The following is a 13697-nucleotide window of genomic DNA, read 5'->3' on the forward strand; positions in this document are numbered from 1 at the left end:
TTCACCTCCTAGGATGGATTTCCAGATGCATATTTGTTCCCCATTATCATAGGTTGGATTATTTCAAGGCAACAGTGTTGTTTTTACCTTCACAGATTGGTTGAAATACTATAAATTCAACTTATGATCTAGATGTCTCTCTCCCTGTTACCATAATTAGTGAGAAATGTGAATTAAAATAAATGATGGGCCACAGGTGATTACAAAAATAGATAACACAAAGAAAAATTGCTACAGTAGCAGAGCACAGATTTACAAGGTTAAATTTTTTTCCATAATGGGCAAAATATTCTAAGTACGTTTATGAGGTGCAGTCAACAGACTTTAAAGTGGCAAAAAAACATTTGTAAAGAAAAAACTCTCAAGTACAGAATCCTGAGTTGGAAGCCGAATACAAATGCGAATATACAAAATCCTAATTTCTCAGTCTGCCTATCCTATTTAACAGACATCTCAATTAGCTTACGACATTTTATGTATCTTAAAAAGTAACATTTTGTACCTATGTACACACTTATAAAAAGATTTATCACTAGACAAGCAGATGTTGATTGACGTAACAATGTCATTAAAACCTTAGAGATTTTTAGTGTTTTATGTGCTTACATATACTTCCGGGGTCTAAAATGTGCCAAAAATATTTTGGATAAAGTTTTTAAAATTTCCTCAAAAATCTATTCAACAATCATTGTCCAGTACAGAAGGGGAAAAAGTCCCAAACTGGAAAAAAAAAAAAAGGCTAAAATCTCACAAGGAGACTGAAAATCCATGACTACATAGTCAACATTCTTATGTTCCCTTAACACTTATCAAGTGCTATGTAAGATGTAATGCTCTTCTGAAATCAATCTCACTTAAGAAGGAAGAGTTATTCCCATTCTAACTCTAGAATTAAAAGCACTTATTCCAAATGACATGCATTTCAGGAAGGCTGACAGACTTGTTTGTATTTGACAGTGTCACCTTGAAGCTTTATCAAAGTTTCCTGGCAGGCCTGAGCTACAAAAATTAAGAACTGACAATATCACACATAGTTTTTCATCCTGATTCCTCACAGGGAGTAAAAGTCATACTTGAGCTGTCCTAAGGTCACCCTTGGCCAAGAAGAGTGTTTCCTGTGGTCCCTGGAACACTAGTTTCCTTAAAAAAACAAACAAACAAAAAACCTTCACAGTCTAATTTGGGATTTGGTGGGTTAAATACAATTAAACAGATCCCATGTTTTACTAACATGCCTTCTACACCTTCAAGAGGGTAGGTAAATGCAATTTTTCCCAAACTCACTTGACCTCTCCAGGGAGCACCCAGAACAATTACTGGAGCCCAGGTACCCATTTTTTGGGGGGAACACGGTTTGAAAAACAACAATCTAAAGTAAATTTTCTAAAGCAGTGCTTCTCAAAATGTAGTGTGCATCAGAAACATTTGAAAGGCATGTTAAAGCACAGACAACAATACTCCACTGAACTGGTCTGGGCAGAACCTGAGAACCTGCATTTCTAAGAGACTCCAGTGATGCTGATGCTGCTCAACTGTGGACTAAGCTTTGAGTGGCACGCTTCTGGGCAACCACCCAAATCTCAGCTGCGCAAAGCCCTCCTGTGGCCTCAGGAAAGGCAGCAGGTAGCATTTGCCACAGCCATTTAGCTAGAGGTCAAATCAGCCCAGTGAGAGGTCTTAGAAGGTACTAATCCTCAGTCTGTAGAAGAGCTTTGGGCTTGACTCTTGGCTCTGCCACTACTCCCCGGGTGACCTGGCACAACAAGTCTGTCTTAAAAGAAGAATAACAGCAGTCCTCTCCCAGGGGGTTTGTGAGACTTCAAAGGGACATTTGCAAAAAAAAAGCACTAACATAAAGCATCATTCAAGTGTCTTTTTCATCCAAAAGAATTTTGTCATTCACAGCAGGAAAATCCCAGGTGACCTTTCTGTCCTCTGCTACTGCCAAGCCTTTATGGAGCACAAGTTGACAGCTAACAAGAGAAAAGGGGCTAAAAATGCAGAAAGCTGCAGAGAGAGGAAAATACATAGGTGGGTTCCTAATTAAAAATATCTAAAAAAAGATCAACTCACAATCAAAGTAGTCAGTTATGCTGGCTTTAAAATAGTGTTAAAAAGTTATATATGTTGATCTTTGAACATACTCCCTCCTCTACTCTACCATGTTGATGCTGGTCAAAATTTAATCTCAAAAGAATACAAAAAAAAAAAATGCTTACACTCAAATACATATGAGTTAGATCTCAAAAATTTAGCTGAGACAGTTGTAATCTTATAAGCTACCATGGTGGCAAATTTCAAAAGTAATTTTTTAATTTTTTTAAATTTTTTTTTAATTTTTTTATTAACGGAAAGAAAAAAAAAAGAAATTAACACAACATTTAGAAATGATACCATTCTACATATGCACTCAGTAATTCTTAACATCATCACATAGATGCATGATCATTGTTTCTTAGTACATTTGCATCGGTTTAGAGGAACTAGCAACACAACAGAAAAAGATATAAAATGTTAATATAAAGAAAAGAAATAAAAGTAGTAATAATAGTAAAAAACAACAACAACAAACAAACCAACAAGCAAACAAAAACAAAAAAAACCCTATAGCTCAGATGCAGCTTCATTCAGTATTTTAACATGATTACTTTACAATTAGGTATTATTGTGCTGTCCATTTTTGAGTTTTTGTATCTAGTCCTGTTGCACAGTCTGTATCCCTTCAGCTTCAATTACCCATTGTCTTACCCTGTTTCTAACTCCTGCTGAACTCTGTTACCAATGACATATTTCAAGTTTATTCTCGAATGTCCGTTCACATCAGTGGGACCATACAGTATTTGTCCTTTAGTTTTTGGCTGGATTCACTCAGCATAATATTCTCTAGGTCCATCCATGTTATTACATGGTTCATAAGTTTATCTTGTCTTAAAGCTGCATAATATTCCATCGTATGTATATACCATAGTTTGTTTAGCCACTCTTCTGTTGATGGAGATTTTGGCTGTTTCCATCTCTTTGCAATTGTAAATAACGCTGCTATAAACATTGGTGTGCGAATGTCCGTTTGTGTCTTTGCCCTTAAGTCCTTTGAGTAGATACCTAGCAATGGTATTGCTGGGTCGTATGGCAATTCTATATTCAGCTTTTTGAGGAACCGCCAAACTGCCTTCCACAGTGGTTGCACCCTTTGACATTCCCACCAACAGTGGATAAGTGTGCCTCTTTCTCCGCATCCTCTCCAGCACTTGTCATTTTCTGTTTTGTTGATAATGGCCATTCTGGTGGGTGTGAGATGATATCTCATTGTGGTTTTGATTTGCATTTCTCTAATGGCCAGGGACATTGAGCATCTCTTCATGTGCCTCTTGGCCATCCGTATTTCTTCTTCTGGTAGGTGTCTGTTTAAGTCTTTTTCCCATTTTGTAATTGGGTTGGTGTCTTTTTGTTGTTGAGTTGAACAATCTCATTATAAATTCTGGATACTAGACCTTTATCTGATATGTCGTTTCCAAATATTGTCTCCCATTGTGTAGGCTGTCTTTCTACTTTCTTGATGAAGTTCTTTGATGCACAAAAGTGTTTAATTTTGAGGAGCTCCCATTTATTTATTTCCTTCTTCAGTGTTCTTGCTTTAGGTTTTAGGTCCATAAAACCACCTCCAGTTGTAAGATCCATAAGATATCTCCCAACATTTTCCTCTAACTGTTTTATGGTCTTAGACCTAATGTTTAGATCTTTGATCCATTTTGAGTTAACTTTTGTATAGGGTGTGAGAGATGGGTCTTCTTTCATTCTTTTGCATATGGATATCCAGTTCTCTAGGCACCATTTATTGAAGAGACTGTTCTGTCCCAGGTGAGTTGGCTTGACTGCCTTATCAAAGATCAAATGTCCATAGATGAGAGGGTCTATATCTGAGCACTCTATTCGATTCCATTGGTCGATATATCTATCTTTATGCCAATACCATGCTGTTTTGACCACTGTGGCTTCATAATATGCCTTAAAGTCAGGCAGCGCGAGACCTCCAGCTTCGATTTTTTTCCTCAAGATGTTTTTAGCAATTCGGGGCACCCTGCCCTTCCAGATAAATTTGCTTATTTGTTTTTCTATTTCTGAAAAATAAGTTGTTGGGATTTTGATTGGTATTGCATTGAATCTGTAAATCAATTTAGGTAGGATTGACATCTTGACTATATTTAGTCTTCCAATCCATGAACACGGTATGCCCTTCCATCTATTTAGGTCTTCTGTGATTTCTTTTAACAGTTTTTTGTAGTTTTCTTTATATAGGTTTTTTGTCTCTTTGGTTAAATTTATTCCTAGGTATTTTATTCTTTTAGTTGCAATTGTAAATGGGATTCGTTTCTTGATTTCCGCCTCAGCTTGTTCATTACTAGTGTATAGAAAAGCTACAGATTTTCGAATGTTGATCTTGTAGCCTGCTACTTTGCTGTACTCATTTATTAGCTCTAGTAATTTTGTTGTGGATTTTTCTGGGTTTTCTACATATAGTATCATATCGTCTGCAAACAATGATAGTTTTACTTCTTCCTTTCCTATTTTGATGCCTTGTATTTCTTTTTCTTGCCTAATTGCTCTGGCTAGAACTTCCAACACAATGTTGAATAATAGTGGTGATAGTGGACATCCTTGTCTTGTTCCTGATCTTAGGGGGTCAAAAGTAATTTTTAAAAAGGACCTTTAATTTGGTTCATAGAAGCGCCCACAGAATGAAAAATGAATACACGCTTACATATACATATATACTCTGAGTTGTTGCAAAGTACATCGTAGCCAACAAACTGCCTCTTCTAATTAAACAAATGAACTTGTAAAAATTCATACACATCCATGATGCAATTACAGTTAAGTAACCATCTTTTCCTGTTTACCTTTTTGTCTGAAACGTTTTCTTAGCAAAGCCAGGAGTATCCCACTCATCACCAGACCAGTTGTAGAAGCCACTGCGCCACCAAAATAAGCTAAGGCTTCCTGGGTAGTCAATGGCCCTTCTGTAAATCAAGCACACAAACACAGACAAGATATATTGTGCAAAGACCATTCATTCTTCCAAGAGGGGCCCCAAAATTCTAAGATGTGCAATCAAGTAGGGTCATCAAAGGCCATGGCAGTGTTGACCTTTTTTTTGCACAAGAAATATGAAAGTCATAAAACTACTGTATTAGAATGGGAAGTAGGGCCCTATTTTATTCCTAAGGTTCAAATGTAAAACGCAAATTTCCAAAGGAATCAGGGTAAGCCCCCCCCCAAAAGGAATTATATGGTAGACGCAGTTCTGCAACAAAAAGAAGTCATAACAAGGTACTAGGAAAAATAATTTTTTTCTAAAAAAAATAATGAAATAAACCTTGCAAACAGATGGAGCTTAATTAAAGAAGTTTTGTGGTATTTTTAGAGATATGAAGTAAATAAAAGTATTATAGGGTGATATATAAGGAATATACATATAATAACCCTCAGTTTATACATACATATAATAACCCCCAGGCATGATGAAACTTCTAGATGTGTCAAACACTGATTGTAAAGAAATGAGAGGATTCACTTCACAATGTGAGTGCTGAAAATGGGGTGGTGACTGTCTCACCAGTCACTGAATTTAATTCCCACCTCTTTGTATAAGGCAAGGAAATTCTGCTTGATTTTTTGTGGAGCGTTTATTAAGTTCAGTGGAAACCCCATGATGGAAAGTGAGACCACTGTCAGGAACAGACAGAGAAGAAACACTAATTTTGTTATTTTCCACATTTTCGAACCCATATAAAAAATGTACCTTGGCAGGTTGGCATTATAGTAGACCAGTGTCCATTCTCTTGACATTCTGATCTTGCTGAGCCATTAAGAACTTGACCCTCTGGACAATGGAACATGCAGGTTGACCCATAGCTGAAGTTTCCCCAGGGGTTGGAGCAGTTCATCACTATTGGCATGATAACATGCAGCTCGGAGCATTTGATAGCTGCAGAAAGAAGAATGTAGGAGAAACAAACACATAAATTGAATATAAAAGGTGTTTTGGTTTCATTTGTAACCTAGCTATAATTTCCAGTAGGTGTGTGTGCCGGTTTGAAGATGTTGGGTACCCCAAAAAGCCATGTCTTTTAATCCTGATTCAATTATTGTTTAGGGTGGAAATTTTAATTAGTTTGTTTCCATGGAGACTGACCCACTCAATTATGGGTGTGGCCTTTTGATTAGATGGAGATGTGACTCTGCCCATTCACGGTGGGTCTTGATTAGTTTACTGGAGTCCTTTGAAAGGGGAAACATTTTGGAGAGAGCTCAGAGCTGAAACAGATCAAGACCTTTAGAGATGCAGGAAGAAAATGGCCTCAGGAAGCTGTTTGAAACCAGAAGCCAAAGGATCAGCAGATGCCAGCCACAGTGCCTTCCCTCCTGACAGACATGTTCTGGACCCATCAGCCCTTCTTGAGTCAAGGTATCTGTCCCTGGATGCCTTAGTTTGGACATTTTTATGGCCTTAGAACAGTAAATTGTAACTTAAATTCCCTTTTTAAAAGCCATTCCATTTCTGGCATATTGTGTTCTGGAAGCAGATAACCAAAACAATGAGGTAGAATTTAAATGGTCAGAAAGAAATGTCACTTTCTCTATTCATACCAACTCTTCCAACATCACATATACTAAAATATTCACTCAGAAAGAAGACAAAGTATCAATGGCTGAGAGATTCCAAACAGAGTTGAGAGGTTATCCTGGAGGTTATTCTTACACATTAAGTAGGTATCACCTTGTTATTCAAGATGTAATAGAGAGGCTGGAGGGAACTGCCTGAAAACGTTCAGCTGTGTTCCAGTAGCCATGTTTCTTGATGATGATTGTATAATGATATAGCTTTCACAATGTGACTGTGAGATTGTGAAAACCTTGTGTCTGATGCTCCTTTTATCTACCTTGTCAACAGATGAGTAGAACATATAGAATAAAAATAAATAATAGGGGGAACAAATGTTAAAATAAATTTAGTTTGAAAAGCTAGTGATCAATGAAAGGGAGGGGTAAGGGGTATGGTATGTATAATTTTTTTCCTGTTTTCATTTTATTTCTTTTTCTGTTGTCTTTCTATTTCTTTTTCTGAATTGATGCAAATGTTCTAAGAAATGATCATGATGATGAATATGCAACTATGTGATGATATTGTGAATTACTGATTATATATGTAGAATGGAATGATTGTATGTTAAAAAAAAGACTAAAATATTCACTCAAAGAATGGTACTCACAGAACAAGGACAGGCATATAGAAGGCATTCAATAAATATCTGCTGAGGGATGATCAATCTTACCTCCAAAAATACTCTTCACAAAAATTTGCTTCTCAAAAATATTATTGCCATTATTACTACCATTGGCAATAGGAAGCTCTCTGGCATGTCAGTATGTATTAATTAAAATACTTAAGTGTTCAGCATGACTAAACTTTGTCAACATTTGAAAGAAGTTGAAACCACCATTCTCTTTATTTTTCAGAGAACAGCAGATTACTGTCCCGAATTTATGGATAGGAAACTAAAGTTCAGGAGATGAAATTTAATTCAAATAAATATTGTTGAACAATAGTGACATTTGCGAAGCACAATGCTGTGCTCTGGACGGACACAAAGATGAACGAGACATAGGTCTCAATGCTTTGTGTACAGTGTTATACCTCTTCAGGTTGTGTGACACCTGGTTTATCTTTTTATTTAGGTTTCAATTATGAAAAAATTTAGTTAGGTTTCAGCATAAATATATTTATGTTTATACTGTCACATAATTAATAGAAATTTAACTTATATTTTACAATTTATATAGCTGGCTTCAAATGGTCACATGCTTATTGCTCTAGCATATTTTGGACATTTACAAATGTTTCTTCCTTTGAATACTTGGGCATTAGAGCATTAGCTTGTGACCTGGGAAAAGTAAGAAGCAATGTGCCTGTTGCACATTACTTCTGATTGGAGTTGGTAGAGATAAGGAATTGGTGGGGCTTTTGTGGACGGACTGCTACTGGAAGTAGTCATTGGAGCTGGGTGGGATTTCAACACACAGCTGCAATGGCAGACTTGAGTGCCTGCAAGAAGACAGCGTCAGAACCACCTGCTTTTCACAGTACCTCTGCAGGCTGGAGTTACTGCTGTCCATCGTCCTGAAGATCTGCATCTGAGAGAACTGTCTCCTGTGAGTGTGAATCCAGTTTTGCACCCAAAGTAACAAGTGGTATTCAAACCAAAGGTGCCCAAATGATGCCTACAGGACATTGTTCCATGTTCAGGGATGATGAGGGCTGGGCAGTGCATCTCTGGAGTAGGACTTGACTTTATACCTGTTGTGAGAAAATGTCTCAATATAGAGAGATTCCAATTAACAGAAGCATAACTAAATTAAAGATACCATGCAATCTGCCTTCCACTCCTTTCATAACAAGTGAGTCTCTAGTAATCCTCTAGGAAGGTAAGGAAAATATTAGTTTCAGGTATGGAAAATCAGATAAGAAAAACATATCTGAGTATCCTAGGAGAGATGAGTCTCCTGGGCATAAGCAGAAACTGAGAATAAATGCTAATCATATATTTTAAAAAGAACAGAACAGCTAGTGTAAAAAAAAGTTCAGTAAAAGCCAAAGTGCATGGCAGATTGTATGCCTTCCCCTGCTTTATTTGGAAGTAATCTTGTCTTGTGGCCAAAGGTCAGCATGAAAGTTGAGATGAGGACAAAGCCACTGGCTCTGTTACCAGCCTGCTATGTGACAGGAAGATAGGAAACTAAAGGTTGACCTCCCTGTGCCTCAGTTCTTCAGTTTGAAAAACTGGACCAGTAACCCCACTCCTTGTAACTTCTCCTGATAATGAAGTTATGAAAACTTATTCAATTGACTCACCAAAGCTCTTTGAGAAAAAGAGACCAAAATATGGAACAAAATTTCTTCTTAAAAATAAACATAGCATATTCACATACATAAAAAGTCCTGTCACTCCTTGTAAAATTTTTTATCCATTTCTGTGTTCCCTAGACGCCGACAGATGACACACTTCAAAAGCAGAAGGGATATTTTCACAATAATAATAATATAATAAATACCTGTCACATAATAAAAGTGAATATGGGTTTATTATTGTGGAATAAATTTCCAAATGAAGAATTGTCCTGGAGAGTATATATTATTTTACCTTTGCAGGTTGGAGGAGGCACTGTCCATCTTCCAGAAGCTGTACACTCAACATACTTGGACCCATTCAGCTTAAAACCCTTGTTACAGGAGAAGTGGCAGGTGGAGCCAACACCAAATTCTCCATGAGTATCAGAACAATCCAGGATGCCGTGCTCTGGGGCGAACAACGCCGGACACCTGATGGCTGAAGTATCAAATAGAGAGTGTCATAACCTTTAGGTTTATGGAAAAAATTGTATTTTGCCCAGAATTCATTCATTCATGCATTCAACAAATATTTTTTGAACTACTGTATGCCAGGTGTTTGTGAAAGCAGCAGGCATTCCACAACAATTAAGACAGGTCATTTACTGCATGGGCAGGAGTAGGGATGGTGGGCTTGCAGAGAGGAGTACAGGTAAAAGTCATGAAGATTAGAAAGTCAAGGATTTAAGCAGTCACCCACAAGAATTCATATTTCCATGTTCCTCTCTCTATACTCTCTGCTTCAGAGAACTTATAGCCTCCCACTACTCCCACTATTTTATTTCAGTGGGTGCAATCCAGGATTTCACTTCTGTTCTTCCTCCTTCCTGAGACCACTTCTTCTTGGATATACCATTATCCCTTCATGTGATTTTTTGGGGGGTGGGGAAAGGTGCATGGTCTGGGAATCGAGCCTGGGTCTCCCACATGGCAGGCGAGCATTTTACCACTGAACCACCCGTGCACCATATCCCTTCAAATTCAACATGTCTGCAATAGCAATGATTATCTTCTCTCCCAACTATTACTTGAATCTCTAGTCCGTTTTCTTACTCCACAGTTTTTAGCATATATTAGTCCCTATAAAGTCCCTGAACTGGCCTCATGTGTTTTTGCCTCGGCTCACACTGTCCTGACTTTCTTTCCATTTCCACTGAATAAAATACCCCCCATCTTCCAGGATCTAACTTAATATAGCCTCCCTGAAGCCTCTGCTGACCTGCTGAAATCTCCTCTGAATCCATTAAATTTTTGTTTAAACGTGCACACTATCAGATCATGTAATATATGTTCCCTTTTCTACTGGATGGAAAGCTTCTAAAACTCAGGAACCATAAATATTGTGTCTCCCTCAATTCACACTGCAATATCTCATCAGGTGGCACTAAATATAAATAATAGTTTGACAAATAGGTGACTGAATGGGTTTTCATTTACTAACCATAATTTTTCCCAAAAGTGGTTTTTGTAAATTATGGAAGTTACATATTTCTCTTAATATTGTGTCTGCACTTCCTCCCTCTTGGATTCTATGGCATGAGACTATTGTTTATTAATAAATATTGGGTAATTGACAAACTGAATGACTATTTTTTCCTATAAATCCAAGGCTATAGTGTAAGCAATACCATAGTCAGTTAAGGGTCATTTTGCTTAGCTATTAATACAAAAACAAAAAAAAACTTATTAAAGTCCTATGTGCTGCCTCATGCAAAGTGATGTATTTAGCTTTTCAATCCTGGCCCATGTATTTTTCAGCGATAGGCTATTCACTGAAAGATTGTGGTTCCTTATAATATGCATCCATTCAAGTAGCTGAGGTGGCATTCTGAATTTCAGTTCAGTAGTCTCAAACTTTTGAATAATTAGTAAATCCATCCCTGGCAGACTGATTTCATTACCAAACACGTTAAACATGTCTATTGGGGTAAGTCTCAGACATCAAATAATCTGTGAACATTTTCACTAAAGTAATTATTTCATAATCTCCCAGAGTGATGTAAATATTTAAGCCTTCTCTATCTATGAAAACCCATGGCTGGCTAATGTAACTGTCAATGGCCAGGCTTGGTCCTCGATCCTGGGAGGAGAGGGCCGCAAGGTGGGAGGAAAATGCCCCTACCTGTAAAGGAAAGAGGATTGGAAAGGAGGCTTGGGAGGTTATGGATTTAACAGCCATGTTGGCTGCTTATATGATTTAAAACTTTAGTGGGCTATTTTTAAAGAATTCTTGAGTCTTTTGCCTTAAAACAGAATGTGGGAAAATAGAGATCATGATAAATGTTGATGGAACAAATAAAAGAGTGGGTGAGATATAAATGGATGAGAAGATGATTACAAGTCCTACTCCTATCACCCGCAAATGTCCTCGATGAGCGGGTGACTCGCGGTATGTCTTTCTGACAGAAGATATAGCATTTATGTCCTTTAATCTAGGGAATTCTTGGCAGGGTAAGGGACTTCAGAGACAATCTTGTCCACTCCTCTGCTTCTGTAATTGAGAAAACTGAAGCCCTTGGGTAGGAAGTGACTTTCTTGAGGGTGCATAACTGGTGGTGGGGCGGGGGGGAAGAGTAATGCTGGTTTTGCTAATACTAATCTAATGCCCATTCCACAAGTAGGAATAAATACTATTTTAATTGACTTTTTATATAACATTAATAGATTTCTATCAACATATTCTCTCATCTGATCATGAGACACTATAATTTCTATAGCACAGGGTTTCAGCTGCAAGCTATGGGGTAGTGGAAAAGAGTAAACTTACAAGTGATTGATCAGGGATTTAGAAACCCTGCCACCGGGGGGCACTGCAGCATAGTGGTAAAAGCCAGCCCTGTAGTCAGATTGGACCTGGAATCCTGGCTCCACTACTTTCTAGTTATGAGATCATTGCCAGCTGCTTATCCTCTCAATGCCTAGGTTTCTTCATTGTTCAAATGGGGGATAATAATAACCATCTTTTGGACTGTTGTAGGGATTAAATGTGATGATTCATATGAAACGGTTGATATTTATTCAGTAAGCAATAAATATTAGCTATGACCACTGCTCTCCTTCTTGCTAACTCTGACTGTGCTGAACAAATTGGAACAGTGATGCCTTTTGAAACTAAAGATGAGCTATTAATTAATCACTAAACTTCTATTTTAGAGCATACAATACACTAGACACTGTGCGAGATGCTTTGGGGGAATCAAATGCCAAAAAGATGTAGCCTCTGTCTTTGAGAATTCTACTAACATAGTAAGGGTTCGTGCTAGAGTAAATTTAGCCAGTAAATAGTAATAAGCTTCAACTCAAAATAAATTTGTCATACTCCCAATTTTATTCTGTCTAGTTGCTGCAGTTCGTACAAAGAAGAGAAGGGCATAGTCCCTGTCATCAAGGAGCTTATAATCCACATAAAAGTGGAGGGAAGAAATAAGTACACGAGTATTTAGACTGAGATTCTTGATGGGCTGCAATTAAATCACATCCATTCCCAAATAAACTCAGTGTCTGGGACTGAGCTGTGCTCAATGAACGTGACTGTAGGAATGAAGAATGGAGTAGAAATCTATAAGAAATGAAATGTCTCTGAACTTCATCACTTACTAACAGTGTGACCTTGGACAAGTTCCCTATTCTCTCTGAGCCTCAGTTTCTTCATCTCTAAAATGGAGTGATAGTGCCTTCCCTCATGACTTCAGCATTGTGATAAATGCTATAATGGCAGGAAGACACTTCACAAGACTGTGGAATGTTTAAAGTTATTATTATAGGCTTATTCAGAGGGAGAAAGAGAGACACTTCTGATTTAGATTACCATGCTTTGTGGAAAATGTGTTCTTTCTTTTGACTCAGTACCACTTTCAGATGTATCCTTGATGATTCTCTATTCCAATAATGCCACCATGAGAAAGAACGGACATGTGGTCTTACCTTCACATGTTGGTGGGGACCCTGTCCAGTGTCCAGATGGAGCACAATCCAAAATTTCTGGTCCAAGCAAAGAAAATCCCTCATCACAGATGAATTGGCATGTGGTTTTATAGCTGGAATGTCCAAGAGGTTGGACACAGGTCATTGTTCCATTCTGAGGGCTTAGCAGAGGTGCACAGGCAATGGCTATGGTGGGACATGGTGGAGGGCAAGGGAAGAGATTGTTTTAGAACTCAGCAACCTGAAATCAGCATTTGGTTAGAAATGATCGTTTGTTTTTCACCCTGTCTTAAAACCAGTTAGGGGTCACGAATGTGTAAATCAGCAGCTTACAGTAAATTGACATCCGGAAACACTCACCCACAAAGAACTTTAGGGTCATTTTAAAAGGGGGAGAGTGATCTGTTTGGAAAGATAACAGCGTGGCTCATTTCTGTTGCCCTTGGACAAGAGCGGAAGTGGTTGCTTCCTTGATACCCTTTTCAGAAACAGACCTTACCAGAAACAATGACAAGTGGTTGGATAGGGAAAATGTTCTAAAACACTTTCTCCCTCCCTAAAAACTCCTTGCTTCAGTCAGATGATACAAAGAATCCGAGGCCCAATCTTGCCTTTGTTGCTTATTAGCATTATGTCTCTGGGCAATAACCCTATGAGCCTCAGTTTCTTTTTTTTTTTTTAATGCAATTTTATTGAGATATATCTATGTGAGCCTTAGTTTCTTCATCTATATAACGGGGAAAATATTAATCTTTGCATTGCGGGGATCCTTGGCTATATAATGATACATTCATTAACTTAAACATAAAATGGAATTTAAAGGTCA

General features: G+C 37.7%; 1 protein-coding gene across 1 annotated transcript in view; it reads right to left on the reverse strand.

Annotated features, from left to right (window-relative positions):
• SELP (selectin P) overlaps positions 1–13697 on the reverse strand; it is a 40823-nt gene that overhangs the window by 4528 nt on the left and 22598 nt on the right. Inside the window, exons 10-14 of the mRNA XM_077156916.1 lie at positions 12872–13057; positions 9201–9386; positions 8147–8356; positions 5801–5986; positions 4899–5018 (exon numbers count right to left, since the gene is read on the reverse strand). Of these exons, the coding sequence (XP_077013031.1) occupies positions 4899–5018; positions 5801–5986; positions 8147–8356; positions 9201–9386; positions 12872–13057 (888 nt within the window). The remainder of the gene's footprint in view (positions 1–4898; positions 5019–5800; positions 5987–8146; positions 8357–9200; positions 9387–12871; positions 13058–13697) is intronic.

This window comes from Tamandua tetradactyla, chromosome 4 (genome assembly GCF_023851605.1).
Source record: "Tamandua tetradactyla isolate mTamTet1 chromosome 4, mTamTet1.pri, whole genome shotgun sequence".
Taxonomy (NCBI): domain Eukaryota; kingdom Metazoa; phylum Chordata; class Mammalia; order Pilosa; family Myrmecophagidae; genus Tamandua; species Tamandua tetradactyla.